This window comes from Podarcis bocagei (genome assembly GCF_964188305.1).
Source record: "Podarcis bocagei genome assembly, chromosome: 2".
NCBI lineage: Eukaryota > Metazoa > Chordata > Lepidosauria > Squamata > Lacertidae > Podarcis > Podarcis bocagei.
In genome coordinates, this window is record NC_138126.1 from 82,217,462 (window position 1) to 82,239,198 (window position 21,737).

Genomic DNA, 21,737 nt, shown 5'->3' on the forward strand with positions numbered 1-21,737 from the left:
CGCTTGTTTCTTTTTATTCCTGAATCAGAACATGGGCTTGACAACAGATTGAATTTCCAGTCTCATAAAATTTGAGTGCATTGGAAATTGAGTACAGCAAGTGACCAAAGCCCCATGTGGTGGCATGGTATTCCATCATTAGGATGATGACACCAAATGAATGTTACAGTGGTACCTCAGGTTAAGTACTGTACTTAATTCGTTCCGGAGGTCTGTACTTAACCTGAAACTGTTCTTAACCTGAAGCAACACTTTAGCTAATGGGGCCTCCTACTGCCGCCGCGCCACCAGAGCACGATTTCTGTTCTCATCCTGAAGCAAAGTTCTTAACCTGAAGCACTATTTCTGGGTTAGCGGAGTCTGTAACCTGAAGCGTATGTAACCTGAAGCATATGTAACCTGAGGTACCACTGTAAATGGAATATCACCTAAGAGATGTTAAGACCCTACTTACCTTGTCTGGGCACAGTGTGCTAATGACCTCGCTGCTGTGATTAGTTACTGCTCTTCTATCACACTTCACATGTACTCATCTCTCTGTGAGGGAGGTCATTTGAAACGATAGCTTCCAGAGCAATCATTTTGCAAGCCAAGTATCTCAAGATCTTGATGTTCTTTCAAATTGTTGGTTATTTTACCATTAGATCATGTGCATCGTAACAGTTTGAACAGCATGATTTACTGGAATAGAAGTAATTTAATGGAGACAAACAGACGGAATTGCTTAGATCCGTCCCTGTAACTTCTTTAAGAACCACGTCTTAAACATTTGCTGAGTTGGGTGTGCATGAAATACTACATGCTCCCCTTGAAGCTTATATGGAAATAGTCTGAAACAAAACCATTGCTTTGTGCATAGAGGCAACCTAGTGCTGCAGGACTAAGGAGATCAGTGAAAGATATTAAGAATGTCAGTGCTAGATAAATTTAAAGAAAAATAATAAGATGATGTGTTAATGCTTTTGGAAAGCTCAAGAGCATTTGAAATAACAGGAACAATCTCAGTAAAACTATAAAGGGAAAATATTCATTTGGTGTTGAGCCCAGTAATGCTGGGTTGATGAGAAAATGGGACAAAAAGATTGATCACAGAGATGGGCTAGTTGAGGAACACATTAGGGGCAAGGTGACCAGATGGCACAAGCTATGAAATTAAATGGAAGGCCTGAGAATTCGAAGGAGGATCAATAAATAACTCAACAAAGAGGACTACATTGATCTGGCCTCATAATGAAAATGGAGTGTCAAAAGACCGCAAACAAGAGTTTTTAGATTGCATTGTGTATTAATAAATGGAAAAAGGCCAAGACCAAGAAATATGTAGCTTCTTGTGACTAAGGAGGCTTGCAAGTAAAATTGGATGGCAAGCAAAAGCCGTGAATATTATGACATTATATGGCTGTTCCTAATGTAACTGGTGGACAGCTGAATAGGACAGATAGCGGTGGGTGGTGATTAAAGAGGCAAAAAGTAACTTCAGCTGACCTGGAGGAAAAAGTGACAGTGATAGATTAGGCCTTCTGAGGAAATAGCACAAGCTTCGTAAGTTGGAAGGTTTAAAATGAGAGTCTTACCCAGCATACGGCCTGCATAGCCAAGGTCCCTTTCGAGCCCAAGAACATACAATAAGAAAATAGGACTGTGGGGCAACCTACATTCATATCCTGGCTATCCTAACTGACCTGTACTGACTATCCTCAGGTTTTTTGACCCAACTCTGGAGCCTCCTTTAATTGCTGGGCACTGTCAACCTTTGTAACCCGACCTGCCCTTCTCTTGGTTCTTTTATGTGACAAACAATTCTAGTATCATACCAGAGGTTAAATCACGATATCTTACTATTGTGGGTTCCTATGTTCAGTTACATTTGTCCACTGAGCATTCATTCAAGGATCTGTTGGCTAAAAACAGGTAAACTTGGAATCTAATCACCAGTGTGGGAGGCAATGCCTTGGATGGGGAGGGGATGGCTGTACTATTCCTGCATGGAACATGGGAAGCTGCCTTATATTGAGTCAGACAATTGGGTGAGGGGTTTCTATACAATGACTGGCAGTGGTCCTCCAGAATTTCAGACAGGGTGTCTCCCACCTAGCCCTATCTGGAGATGCCGGGGATTGAACCTGGGACTTCCTGCATGCAAAGCAGATGCTCTGCTGGGGAGTCACCTACCCCAGCTGATGAGGGTCATGCCTACAAGCATTTTGCAATCCTGTATGGGCTTGTCCACACTTCTGCTTGTCCCATGCCTAGGAAGCATGGATCTGAGCAGTTTTCTGCTTGTTCCATGCTTTCTAGGCATGGGTCTGAGCAGTTTGGCCTTTCCCTCACTGCTTTCCCCTGGAAAACCTACTCTTTTGTGCTGAATCGGAACAAACAGCAATCCACAGAAAACCTGAGTGTCATTTGTGCCTATTCAGCACTAATGATTGGGTTTTCTGGGGGTCGGGTGGGCAGTGGGGCAAATGGAGGTGTGGATAGGTCCCATCTTTCTGCTTTTTTAGATGTGGAAGTCATTATGCCATGCTCACAGAGCAGACATTTTATGGCTAGCACCGACTGAACATTCTCGAAGTTCTATATGTGTCTACTGGTGGGAAAGAGTTGGTGATCTCTGCTTTAAAGTATGCCTTCCTGGTTGCCCAGTCCCCTTTTCAGCCCTTGGCTGTTTTTTTGTGTGTCCTGTTGATAGTGCTCCAGTGTCTCCTTCTGGGCCTAATCTAATTTTTAATCTGCAGGCCTCCATTTCCATCATCCCAGAATACAAGGCTGCATCTAGTGCTAGAACTTTTAAAACATCAACATGTTCTTATAAGTTACCTTTCTGTAGAAACCTTTGCTTAAAGCAATTCATCAAAATAAAATAAGCAAGCAGAAGTAACAGCACAGCTGAAAAACAACAGCCTAAAAAGTAAAACAGCTACCATACAGTAAAGAATTGTGTCAGGCTAGCAAATCCCACCCCTTAGAAACATGCAAGCTAAGCTTTGTTAAATGTTGACATTAGATTTGTTAGCAACAGGAAGACAAATTTGGGAAGAAGATGCAAGGCAAATATGCTGAAGCCAGTGAATTAGATTCTACTGATCTGACTGGTAGAACTGGGGGATATGCCGTTATGCCATTCCTTCTTCTCAACCTTCCCAGGTCACCGTGAGGAAACCTACCTACAGCCACACACATTATCACAAAACCGACGAGAGAGCCAGCTAGGCCACGAGAAAGCCATGCCATCAAATCTGAGAAGCTTGGCTGGCTGGCTGCTGCTTTTTGGAGTCATCGCCTGTGCCGCCCCCGGCATGATTATAAAGATATGAAATTTAATAAACATGAATTAAACATTAAACCTCCCTCCTCCGCTGGTACAATTTGTGCTCCTTCCCAATCAAATCTGTTTTGATTTGGGGCTATTATGGTGCAAAAACCTGTAATTACCAAATGCTCAGAAATCAGCCTCTAGGGAGAGCTTATGTCCCCACCTGTCAGGCATAGCGGCAGGAATACAGACCGCAGTTTATATACTTTCCGGGGCGTCTTTTCTTTTTAAAGCAAAGCCTGTTTGCTCATGGCTTTCATAAACCTCCAGACCATGCTTGTTAATAAGAGTAAATGAAGCTGCCCACGGGACGTTGCGCTGATGCTGGAACATGCTGAGGGTTTGCCAGTTAGTAAACAGGCTTTGAGGGAGTGCCTAGGACTGAGAGGTGGCCTAGAGCCAAAGCTCAGTCAGCTGAGTTGCTGTTTGTGGCCTGCACTGCTCTCTGCTCCCCACAGGATTTTCCTATTGTGTGTGAAGGTGTTTCTTTTTTCCTGCAGCTGGCCCCCCTGCCAGGCCGCAGGGCCCATTCATTTCCATCTAGAAATCTCTACAGCTGGCCTGCTGCCATCCCGGCAGGGGTTGCCTTGGATGCATATTCTCTTGTTTTGGAGCACTGTGAGCGAATACACTCATCTGACTCCCGCTTGGACTTGCACACAGCCTGTGTGGCTGCAGTAAACAGAGCAGCGAGAGAATGGCAGCGAGGGAACGGAGCCCGGCCTGGCTCACAGACACTTACTTGCACACAGCTGAGAGGGCCAGCCAGTCCTCTGCACACATAGACACAAACAAGCCTGTGCTTCTGCAGCTGGAACGCAGTGGGTTGATCATTAACTCAGAGGCGGCAGCGGCGGCAGCAGCAGCAGCGAGGCAGCTTAAACAAGTCGAGAAGTCCCCGGCTAATTAGCAGGTAAGAATTAAGAGGCAAAAAAGCCAAGGAGAGCTGACAGCAAGCGCTTTGCTGATGGAGGAGATGTCTTCCGAAAGGGCAGGGGCCAAGTCCTTGGAATTGTGTGCGTCTCACAAAATCTCCCGGGCAGCCATTAATCAGGGACGGCTGTCTCTCCCTGCATGGATGAGTGGGAAGGTTGCATAACCACATTCCAGATCCTGCACATTCACTGACTTCTGCGGGGAAGAGCAGGTGCCTGTCACAGGAGGCGGTAAAAGGAAAAGCTGCTTTTTCCATAGTTTTTAGAGAACCAATATGTTTGCCACTTTTTTTTTGCTTTCTGGCAGCATCCCTGAGCATTTAACAGCTGCATAGCAAGTAGGGATTCTACAGGTGCGGTTGAGTTGTGGGAAGCATCGCCTGTTTTTAATCTCCCCCTCCCAATTATTAACAGTACAGAAGCCCTGCTTGGGAAAATGAACAACCCGAACTGGGTGGCAGCAGGACTCCTTCAGCAGGTACAGAAAGGGACTGTGGATGATGCAAGCTCCTGCCTGCCTGGTTTCTGTGTGGTGTTTGTACATGTTCAGAAAGTCCCTGCTGGGACTGTACCACTTCAGAGTGAAGGTGAGAGGTGGCATCTTTCCGCAGGGCCTGTAAGACAGAGCTGTTCCACCTGGCCTTTGGTTTAGACTCAGTCTGACCCTGATATTTCCATCCCCTTATGGTTTTGATTTATGGGCTACTATTAAAATGAGGCTGCATTTTAAATTGTATTTTAGCCCGTATTTTAATTAACCTTTTCCCCCTATTATGTTTTATTGTAATTTTATTGGTGTTAGCCGCCCTGAGCCCAGTTCTGGCCGGGAAGGGCAGGGTATAAATAAATAAATTATTATTATTATTATTATTATTATTATTATTATTATTATTATTATTATCATCATCATTACATACTTTCCAGCAGCATCTGGAAAAATAGTATTTGTGAGGGAAGGCTACATTCAGAGACCCAGACACGGTAGAGTTTTGCAGGCAGGTGAGAGCCCTCAGTCATGGAATTCTCTGAAATGGCACGTCCCAAAAGAGTCATACCACATGATTTTTCTGAACATGCAGATAGGTTCTTCTATTGGGCCCAACACAGAGTACTCAGCTTACTGTCATTATTCAGCGCTGTCACTTGCTTGCATTGGGCCTTCTCTCCCTCATTTTTGCCATATGTTGATTGGAAAATTTGGGAGTTCTATAAAGCAGGCTGTCTCTCAGGTATATGTAGGGCCAGTGACTTGCCCAAAATAACAAACCAGTTCAGCAAGAAAGGTAGTATGAGTTCTTCCCTATTGACTAGCTTTTCATCCACCTCCAGTACTGTCAAAGTTATGCACTTTCAAGTCCATGTAGAAGCCTTCAGCCAAAGAATGGGCTGGTTAGTTCCGATCAGTAAGTGAAATTCAGCTTCCCAACATCGTTTTGCCCTTTGCTGCCCTCCCTATAGGGTTGCCATGTCACAATGTTCTGTTTTCACTGTCAGAGGCAGTATGCCTCTGAATACCAGTTGCTGTTGTGCTCAGGTCCTGCTTGTGGGATTTCCATAGCCATCTGGGCCTTTGGCCTGATCCAGCATCGCTCTTAATGCTACAGTGACAGTAGAAGCCACAGCTGGATGCAACAAGGATGAAGTTCTTTGTGTCCAGCTTCTAGACCCAACAGCTCCTGTTTCACTGACCCAGAGTCTACCAGAACCATCATTATCTTTTCACTTTCTGTACCTGTTGTCTTTACATCAAACAAGAAATTTTGGCCCCGGCCTACTGTTCTCCTTATCTTCCTTCATTCTTCCTGTCCCATCACTTACAGTTTCCTCATGTGTAGGAAAGAGATGTCATTAGCTTCTTTAACCTTCTGTGGAGAGACTGCCATGAATCCTAATTAAAAGGAAAAAACAGTTTTTCTTACAAACATTTTAAGAGTACAACTCCAGATTCCTACAAAAAAGAAGACCTCATAGTCTCCTCTCCAAAGGCCTCTTTGGCAGTCATCAAAACTACGGAATATCAGACATTTATGCAACCTGTAAACAAGCTCAAATTCAGTCACTTAATTCCACAACTAGATAGTTAAAATTCCTGCAGCATGTTCAAAACTGTAATTTTCTTGTTTAGCCCAGAATGCTTTGATCTGCTTGATTACCCCCCTATGTTCATTCTTCTTCTTCTTCTTCAGCACACATCAGGTGGCCTCCTCAGGCCCAGCACTTGACGATTGCTTCAAAATCAATAGATGGTCCAGGGGAAAACAAACTCTTCCATACTGTGATGAGAGCTGACACAGGTTCAACTGTTGTTTCTCTTGAAGATCTTCTTTCAGGGGTCTTGCCTTGTGATTCTGGTTGGAACATTTTGTCCGTGCCTCTCTTGCTTTCACTTTGAAACAAGCCTTATAGAGAGTTCAGGGAAGAAGCTATCAGTTTCATTTCCTTCAATTTTCTGCCAGCAGGAAAGAAATAAGACAAAGGGAGGAGGCATGCTTCTTTCAATAAACAAGTGTTCCCCACTCTTTCTGTAACAAATGGCACATATTTTAAAATCAACCTCTTTCACCCTCAGAAATGTATTTCAGAAGGTCTGCTGCAAAGTTTGTAGAACTGAGGGAGGGCAACCCTTGTATACTGGGGGTAAAATCCTTAGTAGCAAAAATATTATATTTTCAGATATTTGGACACATGAGTCTCTTCCACAGACCCAACTGCATATCTTTTTTGCTCACATAACAACAACAATGACAAAAGGCACAATCAAATTAAGCAATATCAGACTTGTAGATTTGACAATTCCTAACACACTATGTGCTGGAGGACTCCATATAGTGGCAGTGTTTGCACGCTGCTTTAAAAAAAAGAGTCAAACTTAGGTATGGTTTAAAGGTGACTGTGCAGCATGCTGGTACAGTGGTACCTCAGGTTACATACGCTTCAGGTTACACACTCCGCTAACCCAGAAATAGTGCTTCAGGTTAAGAACATTGCTTCTGGATAAGAACAGAAATCGTGCTCCAGTGGCGCGGCAGCAGCAGGAGGCCCCATTAGCTGAAGTGATGCTTCAGGTTAAGAACAGTTTCAGGTTAAGAACGGACCTCCGGAACGAATTAAGTACTTAACCCGAGGTACCACTGTACACAGAGCAGAAACGTGTGCTTGTTCACCCCTCCCCTCCCCTGCTCCTGCTGCTCTTGTGCTGCCAAGATGGGCTTATAGTCTCCCCCAAAGAGTGGAACAAACCTAGGTTATGTTCTTGTGGGGTTTTTTTGAGAGACACAAGACACAAGCCTAAGTTCAGACAGCACAGCAGAAGCAGGAGAGGAGTGAAGTGATTGTGATTTTCACCCCATGCAGCAGCATGCAGCACATTCACCTTTCAGTCACAGTTGAGCTTAACTATGGTTTAAAGCAGGCATAGGCAAACTCGGCCCTCCAGATGTTTTGGGACTATAATTCCCATCATCCCTGACTACTGGTCCTGTTAGCTAGGGATGATGGGAGTTGTAGGCCAAAAACATCTGGAGGGCCGAGTTTGCCTATGCCTGGTTTAAAGTGAAGCCAGCATTCCCCAGAAATGCATCATTATTAATCTTTCCAGCTACAGCTAAACCTCTGCATCAACTGTAAGGCAAAAATGGCTGGCATCAAAACAGAAGGAATATTCAAGTGACTAAAAAAACAACAACCCCAAAAACAATAGGGTGAAAGCTTAGGGTGATAATGGAAAATAAAGGGGACTGTGTTTTACCATCTGCCTTCATTACAATAGGAATATGCCTACCAAGTCTGGCACCAACCTGTTTTGAAAGTTGATAGTATTAGTCACATATGTTGTCTTGTGTTATTACAGTGATGAGGATTATGCTACAGCAAATGTGGGGAACCTCTCGCACTCCAGATATTGCTGAACTTCAACTCCCATCATTCCTGGCCATTGGCCATGCTTACTGAGGCTGGTGGGAGTTGTATTTCAGCTACATCTGAAGTGCCAAAGATTCCCACCTGTGCTGTGGAATGCAACCATTTTTCCCCTAGCAGTTTTCTGTTTCTGTAATAACTTCAAGACAGGCAGTAATTGAATAGGTTAAGTTTCTCATCAACTTTACCTCCTGAAGTTCCCTGTTGCACAGCTGTTAAAAGTACACAAACTCTGTCAATGTAGCAAACCTAGTTTATACCTAATAGCCAGGGTCTTTATACTTTAAAAGGTACAGAGTTCCCCTTATGAGCCCTGATGAAGGGCAGCAGCAATCAGTTGATAGGTAGTTCTGTTGTCTCCATCACTAAAATACTGTATGGCCGGACTGCACCTTTGGAACTTTTACCTCCTTCAGAACCTTTAACTGAGATCCTGGACTCAGCTACCTTAGTAAAGAAAAAGCATTTTATATGTGTTATAACACTCTGACACCAGATGGTGCTGTGGAGTCCCATCTTTCTCCAACGTGATTTCCCGTTTACAACACGTTTTCCTGAAACGCTTTTTGGATGTGTCTAGATCCAGCCCCTTTGTAGTCACAGCACAGATTGGGAATTCTCAATTTTTGTGATAGTGGGTTATCTCATTACTTGAGCCTTCCTAGGAGCCTTTCTTCTGGTCCAGGCCTAGGAACCCTGGACAGGTTCTCAACTACATTAACCTATTTTAGAAATGGGCAGTCTCAGTCCATCTTTCTCTCTTTTTTTGCTTTTGCTTCTTTATTCCAATATCATCTCTCTAAAATGTCCATCAGCATAATGGCGTACAAACAGAACAAAAGGTTCCAGGCCTGACAAGTGCATCTGTTCTCAGGTAAAGCAGCCCCTTTGCAGTCAGAATCCAGGAGGGTAGAATAATGATGACCGGGGTTCCAGCTTTCTATTTGCTGCCTTTCTGTTGCATTAATAAATAGTGTTTGAATTATTCAAGGGAAAGGAAGCTTCTACATACGAGCCATCTGTGGTTCCCCTTGCTAGATTCAATAGATTTTAAAGTGTCTTTTGCAATAGCTAGCCTGCAGTGAATACAATTGATCAACAGCAGCAATCAGATAAAAATAACCCAGCACTATGGATGTATAGCACAGACTGGCACGCTGTTCAGAATATAATACTGTAGTGTAAAGACACGGTCTTGTGGTGTGCAGAAATCTTCTCTATGGTCTGTTTATTTATGTGGACCATTTCCATTCAGTTCTTAAGTCTTCTGGTTTTATTTTAGGGGTGAGGATGCTATGCACACAAAAATGTGCACGTTACTAATTTTCAGTAGGATATCCAGAGAACTGTTCTCAAGGTATACTGAAATTTTGTCAGCTTACAGAGAATGAATGTTTTGTCAAGTGAGAATATTGTTACACTTTTTTCAAGCAGTGAGAAATTCTAGGAGTACAATGCTTACCCAGGTTCGGTTTATTTTGGAAGGAGATCACTGAAATCTTATGGGGTTCTGTATTATTCTGTATGGAAATCAGCCCTGAGTGTTCACTGGAAGGACAAATCGTGAAGCTGAGGCTCCAATACTTTGGCCACCTCATGAGAAGAGAAGACTCTCTGGAAAAGACCCTGATGTTGGGAAAGATGGAGGGCACAAGGAGAAGGGGACGACAGAGGACGAGATGGTTGGACAGTGTTCTTGAAGCTACCAGCAGGAGTTTGACCAAACTGCGGGAGGCAGTGGAAGACAGAAGTACCTGGCGTGCTCTGGTCCATGGGGTCACGAAGAGTCGGACACGACTAAACGACTAAACAACAACAACAATTATTCTGTATAATGCTGTACTTCTGTGTGATCATTTGGGAAATTGCCTTGGTCTAAATCAGTTGCTTCAGATCTATTTGGCTGTGTTTGGTTAGTTTGCAAATATTTTGGTTCCCTAGAAGGGTGACAGCCTACTGGTTAGGGAGTTGGCTTTGACTCTGGACTCCTTAACCTTGACAAGTCCTACCATGCAGGCTGCTCCTGGTTTAAATCTTGCAATAGACAGCAAAATCCCGGCTCTCCATCTGATCTCCAGTCTTAAGAAAGTCCCAGCTCTGGGTGCAATCAACCAGAAATCGCCTTTAAAAAATGATTGACTTGGCAACTTTTGTCACTGACTTATTATTGATATTATTATTATTATTATTATTATTATTATTATTATTATTATTATTATTATTATTATTACTCCACCCATCTGGCTGGGTCTCCCCAGCCACTCTGGGCAGCTTCTAGCACATATAAAAACATATATTGGCAGTGCTGCTTTTGTGACCCATCTTAGAACAGCCCATGACCCAAGTAGTGGGTCCCGGCCCCCCAGCTGAAGTTCACTGCTTTACACTATTATTATTACTATTTATTGAATTTGTATATGGCCCTTAGTCAGAAGACCATAAGGCAGTTTACAACATACAACGCAAATATAACGTTGTATAGAAGTCCTTAGTAAAAGTCATACAACATGGGTGCTTTATGGGTAAGATGACACTTAATCACTCCAAGAGCGTTTGGGTTGCCACTTTGGGCAACAGGATGTGGACAGCATAGTAAGGGAGTCCCTCACAAAACTTCTGGCTCCATTAACCCTCTGTCTAAATCTCCCAATTTTACAACAATATAATATTCTCCAAGATAGTGCATCTGTTTTTATTGAGAATAACATGCTGAATCCACCAATTTGCAAACTTTATTTTTGGGGTTTTTTAGAAACTTATTTGCAAGCTACACACTCCTCCTGTCCTGTCCTGAAGCACGTTTCCACATGCTAGTGAATGCTAAGTGGCTTACATGGGTGGCGGCAGAACCCAACCATCAAAATAGTCTGAAAGGCTATCTCACAATTCCAGGCCAACATCAAAATTTGCTCTTTAGTGATTTTAAGTATATTATGTAGATATATATTGTAACTTGATTCAAGGATGGAGATGTGTCATTGTAGCACAAACCATTTCAGGGGCATCTTAGGGGAACGTTATGCAATTCTCAGCTCAGGGTACCTGTTGTGTACTCATAAATGCTGGAATATAAATCTACTAATTCAATAAATTAAGACACCTAGTAACTTTCAGGGCACAGACAAGATTACAATAAGCAGCTTCCTGGCTCACAACTGAAATGTGATGGCATTGCTGCCCTACAGAAGCTCTCTGCCAATGGGTGGAGCAGCTAGTCTCATGGCAGAGCATAGGCAGTATGACATTTGCAAAATAATAAACCCAGCAGCATGTTCCCACTGAAGTGTAGAGTTAGGATGGGCCTGAAGATTATTAAGTGGATTATGTGCACTCATGGCCCGCCTTTTCCTCTTGTGTCTCCCTCTCTCTTTATAGCTCCCAATATGGCAAATGACAGCACAGATGAACTGACAGCTGAGGAGACACCAGAGGCTGAACCCATATATGAAACTCTGACATACCTGGACAAAACAGAGCAGAACCAACGGCTGGCTGTGGAGGAGCTCATCAACACAGAGACCAGTTATGTACAGAACCTTCAGCTGTGTATTTCAGATATCCGTAATCACCTCCAGAAAAAGCAGGTGAGGCAGACCCTCCACACCAGGGGGTGCCCACCCCAGACGATGATGCACATCAACTTCCATCATCGCCAGAATGATGGGAGTTGTAGTCCAGCATCATCTGGAGGGCACCAGGTTGGCTATCCCTCCTCTACACATTTCCATGGGAGTGAATCGTGCAGCAAAATGTTTTTAAAATCCGCAACAGGCAATCTCAAATTCTGAAAACAACGACGCATTAAGGAACTTAAGAAAGCTAAGCATTTGTTCCTAGTAGTGAAATTCAGAACTTGGGGTAGGCTAAGGCCACGCTATATATTTAACAATGGATTAACAGTCAATCCCTCTTCACAGGGAACTCTGTGAATTGTAGCTTGGCAGGTGAGGGAAGGTTTCCTAACAATTTGAAGCACCTTTCACAAACTACAGCTCCCAGAATTGTTTGGGGGAAGCCATGTCTGTTTAAAGTGGTATCATAGTACTTTAAATATATGGTGTGAATGTAGTCTAAGAAGCTACCATGATAGTCGGTGTGTAGGCTGCAGTGTGAGATGCTTTGGGTAACAGTAACATCTTTGGGGATATGCTGTACATTATAGACTAAGACAAGACAGTTCTTAAGCTGGTGCTATACCTTTCCCCAGTCCCTTCTACAGCAGTGCAGAGTACCTGGCTATTTAGAGGTCTGTCTACAGGTGGCCACTGGGTCCTGTTGTCAGCAAGTTTTCTCCTGGTAGATGGTGACAATTAAGCACCATCTTTGGTGCATCCGTTCTGCAAGGATGTGATCTCTGTTTCTGCAGTCCCAGAATGCATAGGTGTTTGATTCTAGATGTACCCTTAGAAGCAACATTCGGATTACTGTTCAAACAGTAATCATTTGCTCACTCATGGACGCACAGAGAAAGAACTGATGCATTCTCCTAATCTATTGTGCCTTTTAGCTCCCTGAGATTGACCTGGAAGGACTTTTCTCCAATATAGATGATGTCCTGCACATCTCCAGACGTTTCCTGAAAGGACTTGAAGCTGCAATGAACCAGGAGCACGAGCAGCTCTACCGTATCAGTGAGTGGGAATATAACAACCAGCCATCTGAGACAGATGTTATTAAATCAGTGATATGCTTTGTGTTACATTAACTTCTGTCTATTGCTAGCAATAATTGCTGTGATGCTGACCAGCCAGATGGATGGGATATAAAGATGATGATGATGATGATGATTAATTCCTCCTGTGTTTTCAATATTGATCCTACCATCTGTAGAAGCAGAAAATAATTACTCTGAAGGTGTTTACATGGCCAAGGAGCAAAACAAACTTTGGTAATTTGTGCTAAGATTTAATTCATAACCCCAAATCATGGACAGGACAAAGGTCATAGCACAGTTTCACTGGTAATGCTATTGCACTAATCCATTAAGAAAGGGGAACTATAACTACACTGCATAGGTTGCACTGCTAGAACAGAAGAAGTACAGGGAAATCATCAAGGTTGCAACCAATTAGCAGAACATAAAGAGGAGTCCTCAGGCAACTGCTACCTGAGCCAACCATGCATTGTTTTCTAAGCTACAGTTTTCCTGGGCTTCTAGGTCATTCTTTTGTGAAGATAAAACAGATGCCCTTTATACATTTCCCCAGCTGAATGGGAACTGCTTGTGTGTAAGGCATTCCCACATAACTGGGTGAAAGTTGACATGGTTTCACCATATTTAAACGACTGATTGACTGCACCTTTCTCATGGAATTGGCACAATGGTGTGAAAGGGTTGCTAATTCTGGGAGTTGGGGTGGGCAGGAAAAAGGTGATCAAAACCTAGCCTTGTAGTAGGGTCCTAAACATTCTCACAGCTGCACAGGAGTTGCTCACGGACAAGTAACTCCCACATGTTTAGGGGAATGTCTAAAGGGCAGTATGGTCAGTACTAATTCTTTAGGTCATCACAACATGTTTTCATGTTAGCTCATTAATTATTATTATTATTATTATTATTATTATTATTATTATTATTATTATTATTATTATATTTATACCCTGCCCATCTGGCTGGGTTTCCCCAGTCACTCTGGGCGGCTCGTAACAGAGGACTAAAAACAGAATAAAATTTCAAACATCAACAACTTCCCCAAAACAGGGCTCCCTTCAAACGTCTTCTAAAAGTCATGTAGTTGTTTATTTCCTTGACATCTGATGGGAGGGTGTTCCACAGAGCGGGTGCCACTACCAAAAAGGCCCTCTGCCTGGTTCCCTGTAACCTCACCTCTTGCAGTGAGGGAACCACCAGAAGGCCCTTAGCGCTGGGCCTCAGTGTCAGGGCTGAACAATGGGGGTGGAGACACTCCTTCAGGTATACTGGGCCGAGGCCATTTAGGGCTTTAATGGTCAGCAGCAACACTTTGAATTGTGCTTGGAAACATACTGGGAGCCAATGTAGGTCTTTAAGGACTGGCGTAATATGGTTTCGGTAGCCACTCCCAGACACCAGTCTGGTTGCTGCATTCTGGATTAGTTGTAGTTTCCAGGTCACCTTCAAAGGTACCTCCATGTAGAACTCATTGCAGTAATCCAAGCAGGAGCTAACTAGAGCATGCACCACTTTGGCCAGACAGTCTGTGGGAAGGTAGGGTCTCAGCCTGCATACTCAGCATGGTAGACGCTGCCCTGGACACAGAATTGACCTGCACCTCAATGGACAGCTGTGATTCCAAAATGACTCCAAGGCTGTGCACCTTGTCTTTCAGGGGCACAGTTACCCCATTCAGGACCAGGGAGTCCCCCACACTTGCTCGCCCCGTCCCCCCAAAACAGTACTTCTGTCTTGTCAGGATTCAACCTCAATCTGTTAGCCACCATCCATCCTCCAACTGCCTCCAGGCACTCACACAGTACCTTCATTGCCTTCACTGGTTCTGATTTGAAAGAGAGGTAGAGCTGGGTTTCATCTGCATACTGATGAACACCCAGCCCAAAACCCCTGATGATGTCTCCCAGCGACTTCATATAGATGTTAAAAAGCATGGGGGAGAGGACGGAACCCTGAGTTCACCCCACTGAAAGCCCAGGGGTCTGAACACTCATTCCCCAACACCACTTTCTGGACATGGCACAGGACGAAGGAGTGGAACCACTGTATAACATTGCCCCTTTCCTTTTTTAGCAGCATATCCTGTCAATGATTCCTTACTGGGAAAATGATGCTGATGGAATACAAAAGAGTTCTGCCATCTAATACTTCGTAGAACAACTTCCGCGAGGGAAGAGAAAGTTGTCAGTTTGGCAGGGATTAAAACTTCCCACAGTGACAAGCTGAAGACTAGGAAGAGGACCTAGGTGGTAGGGAAGCTAAAGGTAGGGAGCCCAGAGCAAAGGAGATTGAAGGTAGTAGGTCAGCTTGGTAATTTAGACACTGGACCTATTGGTCTTATGTTTTAGTTTTAACTAACTTGCCAGCTCTGGATACAGGCTTTTAGTTTTTCATTAAAAGGAGAAGGGGGCCTCTTATGTTCCATAGGTAAGGATCAATGATTAATTGTTTAGAGGACAATTATTGCTGCTGTTACTTTGGTGGTTCTGAGGGTTTTCTTAGGCACCTGTCTTAGAGATGTGATCGGTGTGCTGCAGAATCAATATTGTACCTTTGCTATGGTAGGCACCTTATTCCAAGAGCTCAAAGAGGAGGTGGAGAACGTCTATAAAATTTATTGTGGTGACTATGATCAAGCTCTTCTACTGCTGGAGATTTACAGGAATGAGCCAAGGCTGCAGAAAGAGATTGTGGATACCCTGACTGTCACAGTGTAAGTAGCTCCCTTGATAGTCAGAAACATGTGACCCAGACTTCAAATGTGAAATAGAAGTAGGCTTGTGAATGGTTGTCTACTTAAGGGGGAGCCAATGTGATGCTCTCCAGATGTTGTGGACTACAACTGCCATCATCCCTCGTTGTTAGCTATCCTGGCTGGGGCTGATGGGAGTTGTAGTCCAACAACATCCAGAGGGCACCACATTATTTCTGGTTTACTTGCCCTCCACAATGTATAGTTACTCCTCACATTCTTCTTGCTTCTGTTGCCTGTGTCATTGTTGGTGGTTAATCCGAAGGTCCACCAATGGCAATGAGGAACTGAACCAGGAACTTCTGTTTTTCAACCTATTCAGCACTGTGTTTCTGGATATGGCTAAAAAGATCATGGTCATGTTGTGATGCAGTGCCCACTCAGAGGCCCTGCTGCCTTTGTTACTTCTTCCCTCCATCTGTTGGAGAAGAATCAGTCCCAGGGTGAGTTCGTTAGCTAAACAAACATGACACTGTGTGTAATGAGGCAAGGACATCAGTCAGTGGCTGGCAGCATCTGTGTCCTTCGGGTCAGTCCATCACTTCAGCTGGCTGAGACTGTTATCTGAGTGACTGAGCACGGCTGTGAGAGGCGACAGTTCTCTTTTGCAAATGAGCAAGGACAAGCTCCCCAAACCAGAGAGTGGAAATCTGCCAAGGTCTACACAGGTCAATGGAACAAAGCGTACATTAGTTAACCCCAGCTAGTTTCTAGCCTTGAATCGGGGTGTGGGTGTGGGTGGAATCAGTAAGAGAATGAATAGAGAATAATGGGCAAGAGCAGAGTGCAAATATGGTCTATGTTACATCTTCCCACTGTTGTTCCATTAATTTCTTATAGTTCCCAGCATCCAGTGTCCATGATGTGCCATGCATATGTGGCAGCATTCAGTGTTCAAGCCTGTACTGTGGCCTCCATTGCCAAGAACTAATGGCCTCTCCCCCCCCCCCCCTGCAATTCTTCACATAACAACTGATTTATGGAATTCACTGCCATAAGGTGTTATGACCACCAGCTTAGGTGGTTTAAAGGATTATACAAATTCATCATGTAGGAGATGTCTATCAATTGATATTGCTATGGGTAGCTATACTATCCCCATATTCAGAGGCAGTGTACTGCTGAATACCAGTGGTTGGGGAGCAACAACAGGGGACGGCTCTTGCTTTTGTGCCCTGCTTGTGGTCTTCCTAAAAGTATCTGGTTGGGCACTGCTGAAAAAAGATGCTGGAAGATGAAGCCTTGCACTGGTCACAGATGGCCTCATTCATAATGTCAGTGTAACAGCAGCAAACGAATTCTCCAGGCCCTGCTGCATGGTGTAACCAGTTAACATGGCAATGATACAATCACCATGCACCATGACAGAATAACTAGGCACCAGGCAATGGTTCCAGTTTTCTTACAGGCTTCAATAAACAAACAAAATCAAACTAGTAGGGTACAATTACTGCATGGGCGTAGCCAGGATTTATGTTAATGGGGGGGGGGACAAGCTACCTGTGACATGATTAGTCAATTCACGGAAGTCAGGCCTATCGCTCAGTAGGGTTGCCAGCTGTGTCACTAGAATCCGCCACAGCATCGTCCAAGTGACCTCAGCAAACATTTCAATTTCAAATATTCTGATTCTTTCTACTTTTAGTTAAGTATTTTTATTTACTTGATCCCTTGGCTATGCCCATGAGCTTCTACCATAAGTAAAAGCACTAGTACTTGTACTACTAGAGAAACCTAGGGAATCACTAAGCTAGTAAATTCTGAAGCCTGCTTAAATTTTGCTGTCCTTCTGCATCTCTTAAACAGGCCTCACATTGGGGCTTCAGACCTGAGCTTCTTCCTGGTGATGCCAGTGCAACGGGTCACAAAATACCCACTGCTGCTGCAGAAGATATTGGAAAATACCCCAGTCAGCGACAATGCCTATGGAGCTCTCCAAGCTGCAGCTGCTGCTATGACAGACGTCAATGCCAATATCAATGAGTACAAAAGACGCAAGGAAGTAGGTGAGGGAAATGGATGCTCTCTGGACACCATCTGCTCTACTCCAGGAGCCCTGTACTGTGTGGGTGGTTTCAGTCACTTGGGCTTGTTTATTCTTCTGAAGCCACTCTGGGCATACATTTGATGCCTGCTTGTGGGACCCTGAGGTCTACATTGAGTGGGTTACCAAGGATGGCTGTGTCTCAATAATGACAAGAAAAAATGCAGACAGTGTAGAAAAGAAAATATTTTTTTAAAATGGTTGTATTGAGCTGTTTTACTCAGAGTAAGCCCACTGAAATTAATGAACATGGCAAACTTACTTGTTTTATTTAATTATTTCATATAATTTATAAACAGTTTGAGTGTAGAAAAAAAATCCTCACAGCAGTTTTCAGAAAGAGTGAAACAAATTTTTAAGTAAAAGCAGTTTAAAACAGACATCTGAAACATTCAAATAATAATTAAAATCAGCAATAAGCTAAACACAGATTAAAATACATGCAAGCATTCTATATATCTTGGTAGGCTTGCCTAAACAAAAAGGTTTTCAGCAGGCACCAAAAAGAGTACAGTGGATGCGCTGATGTCAAACTTAGTTGAATATCATTCAGTAACTCTAACGTCAGTTCCACCTCTGCACTGAGAGTAGTTTGCTAAACCAGCCCTAAGAAAATTAATAGGCTAAGAATCAGGAACCATATACTCACAATTGGATATGGATCTGAACCATCCAAATCCAAATCATTATTACGGTCATAGACCTCCATAAGTAAAAGCACCTCCATACATAAATAAAACATCCTAGATAGGCAATTGGCAACTGCAGAAGTAGAGGGTACATACACTCATTCTCTCAATTACAGTAGACCAGCATAAGATAAAGACACACAATAGACAGCATGGTCTCTTGATAGCCAATTTCTTGCTCAGTGTTATGGATGCCCACGGACACACAAACACAATCATGCAAACACATGAGGAAAGCATCCTTCCATTTTGCTTTGGAGCTGTTGCCCAGTTGCACCTGAGGAGTTGAGCTGAGGATCCCCTGTCGAGCTGGGAGCACTCAGCGGCAAAGTTAGCACTGAAGCAAAAGGGGCAGAGTGTGCCCCTTAACTGTGGTCTCAGAAGATGGGCACAGTACATGCTAAAAAAACCAAAGGCAGCCATTTTCTCTCATTAAAAAACCCCACAGTAGGGCAATTCCTTTTTTAGGCCAACCAAAATTTCACAAAACAGTGTGCAAGGTTTTGAGTCCTCTGCAACTCTTCACCAGCCTAGATGGTAAACAAAGCAGAGTGAAAGGGTAACAGGGAAGGGTAACAGAAAGAGACGAGAGGTGTGTGATAATCCCAATAATTAATTAACATGCTGCTTCCTTGAAAGTGGTCAACCTAAGAAATACCGTATTTTTCGCTCTATAACACGCACCAGACCATAACACACACATAGTTTTTAGAGGAGGAAAACAAGAAAAAAAATATTCTAAATGAAATAGTGGATATATGATTTTTGTGGTTCATGCTGTGGCCACAGACATGTGATCTGACAGTGAGTTTGGAGTAGCCCAATGCAAAAATCCTGAGGATCCATGTGGATCCATGCTTTGTAACCACGGAGGAGGGAAGGAAGGGGAACTATGGATCCTCTGCTCACGACTGCAGCAGATCCCCCCGCCACCCGCAGGTATTCGCTCCATAACACGCACAGACATTTCCCCTTACTTTCTAGGAGGAAAAAAGTGAGTGTTATGGTGCAAAAAATACGGTAATTTTCTTACCAATCCTTTTTGAATGCAACAGTTGTACTAATGTTGATGTACTAATGAAGAACTGTACCAGAAAAGCAAATAAAAATAAAATATAATAAAATAAAAAGAAAGAAAGTGGCCAACTCAGCAAATCCTTCATGGCAATCTCAGGGCCAGTTTTAATTGAAAGATAGCTGATACTTCAAAACAGAACAAGGTGCTTCTCCACCACCAAAGCCATGTGTCAGAAACTATAGTTTTCTTTTTGTATTGGGACAGTGTTCTGTATCACCAAATGCCCAGGGCATTCATTTCCACCGTGTGTAATGTGCTCCTTCCCTGTTTTCCTACCTTCTAACCCATGTGACATGAGAATAGCAAATAAATATAACAAGCCTGGGTATCTGACTCTGCGGGAACGCCTGGCTCGCCTCAACCCCCACTCCATTGCCAAGAAGACCACACGACTGAGCCGCCTCTTTATGCAGGAGGCTGGAATTGTGCCTAAGGTGAGTGCTCTGTGCTTGTCTTGTCTCCACTATCTCAGTTAAAGGGTGGGCTGGCAGCATCCTAGAGTGGCAAGGGAGGGTGAATTCAGGACACACACACAAACCAAGACTGGCTTTTGGAAAAGCATTCTTCTATGCCACCCATAGTTTCTATTTCATCAGACTGAACTCACTGACTTGGTGTCTTCAGGCTGCTTCATAGATAGCAATAAGCTATCACATATTAGCCTCTCTGAGCTCATGCAATCAGTTTTGGGATCATGACATCAACACTGAGGAGATCACATAACAGCACCCACTTGTGACCTGGCCAGGAGTGTTTCTTTCATAGTTAAGGGCAACACCAGTAATTTGTGCAGTGTGGTAAGCACGCAGAGCATTTTCCTGTCCTCATCGCATTCCAGCCGAGGTATCAAGCTCAAGGTGGTTCCTGTTTTGCAGACGCTCAAGCCCTTTGACCCTGCTTAGGAACAGCCGATCAGTCATTAACCACAATGGGAAGCTGGGCTGGCAATCTGAAATGAAGTCATGGTTCTTTCCATCAGCAGAAAAATTAGCAGTGTCAGGGCACTGCAACCTGGTTTATGTGGTTTCTGAAGTGTGAGAATGAACTGAAAGAATCCGGGGGGGGGGGGAATCCAGGAATTGCAATAAATCCTCTTGGCCTTTTTATTTCAATTTTTATCTGTATAGTTTTAAATTCAATCTCCTCTCTCCATGTCCTAGTAGTCATAGGAACATAAGAAGCTACTGTATACTGAGTCAGACCACTGGCTGGGTTAAGTCAGTCTTGTCTACATTGAGTGGCAGCAGCTCTCCAGTTTTTCAGACAAGGGTCTCTCCCAGGCCTGCCTGGAGATGCCAGGGACTGAACCAGAGACCTTCTGCATGGAAAGCAGGTGCTCTGTCACTGAGCTACAGCCCTTCTCCATAATTCTTAATTTTTAATCTTTTTCTTTTTATTAGCATAATTTGAAAATAAAATGAAACCCTTCCTTTCAATATCCCAACTCTGCTGTTTATGCAGCAGGTATACAACAGGAAAATGTATTCAGGCACCAGGGCACTTCAGAGGTACAGAAGAAGAATTCACACAGCAAGTCTTGTATTAGGTATTTAGTTTCCTGCTGATCTAAGGTGTGCATATATCAGGAATGATGTTTAATTTCCTGGAAGACTCCAAAGGCGACAGGTGCTTGTTTTGTGTAAATAATAATAATTCGTTAATATTTTGTTCAACAGAACTTCCTCTCCTGTCCTTGTGCACCCCCAAAATCTGCTCCATGGCACCCCCAGCCCTCTTGAGCAGATTTTGGGGATGGAGTTGCAGAGGACAGGAGAAGGAAGTTCCACTGAACAAGTAGAAGTCTGTCACATGAACAGAACAACAGTACTGGATTCAACCCATTATTTGCAATATAAATGTAAAGCAATGATGCACAGGCACAGACATCACTATGTACTGTTGCTACCATGCCAACACATTTAGTGTCTCATCTTCTCCCCTAGCATTCTATAACTTAAGGCTAACCCTTTGCTGTCCATTGGAGCTATAATATAATTTCCTCTCTCTGGTCTTTAGACAAAGGACAAAGAGTTTGACACACTGGAAGAAAAGTTCCAAGAGTTGTCATCAGCTGTAGCCGATCTGAAGGAGAATGTGGCCTCTTTCCTGATCAACACAGAGGTACTAATATTCATTTATCTCATGTTGAAGCTAGCTCATGGGATAAGTACACAGAGTACTCAGCAGGGATTTCTTAGAGTACCCTTGACAACCCATCATTGTCTCTTGACAATGTTTCAGTAGCTGGTCAGAAAGTACTTGGAGAATCATGACTGAGGTCTGCCCATTTGTATCAGTTAAAACTTTTAGTTTGCATGTAAGTGCCTGGGCCCATTAGTTCTGATTTCCGCAAG

The 21,737-nt window shown here is 43.5% G+C and overlaps 1 protein-coding gene across 7 annotated transcripts in view; it reads left to right on the forward strand.

Annotated features, from left to right (window-relative positions):
- The window catches only part of ARHGEF37 (Rho guanine nucleotide exchange factor 37), a 45,104-nt gene that overhangs the window by 11,359 nt on the left and 12,008 nt on the right, over positions 1 to 21,737 (forward strand). For 3 of the 7 annotated variants that reach the window (XM_081178448.1, XM_081178445.1, XM_081178444.1), the window contains exons 2-7: positions 11,545 to 11,753; positions 12,677 to 12,800; positions 15,386 to 15,533; positions 17,379 to 17,578; positions 19,687 to 19,817; positions 21,400 to 21,504. In XM_081178448.1, the coding sequence (XP_081034574.1) occupies positions 11,553 to 11,753; positions 12,677 to 12,800; positions 15,386 to 15,533; positions 17,379 to 17,578; positions 19,687 to 19,817; positions 21,400 to 21,504 (909 nt within the window). In that variant the 5' untranslated portion in view covers positions 11,545 to 11,552. Of the gene's footprint in view, positions 1 to 3,731; positions 4,230 to 10,962; positions 10,983 to 11,544; positions 11,754 to 12,676; positions 12,801 to 15,385; positions 15,534 to 17,378; positions 17,579 to 19,686; positions 19,818 to 21,399; positions 21,505 to 21,737 lie in introns of those variants that run through there. The other 4 variants (XM_081178447.1, XM_081178446.1, XM_081178449.1 and 1 more) reach the window with 4 other exon arrangements.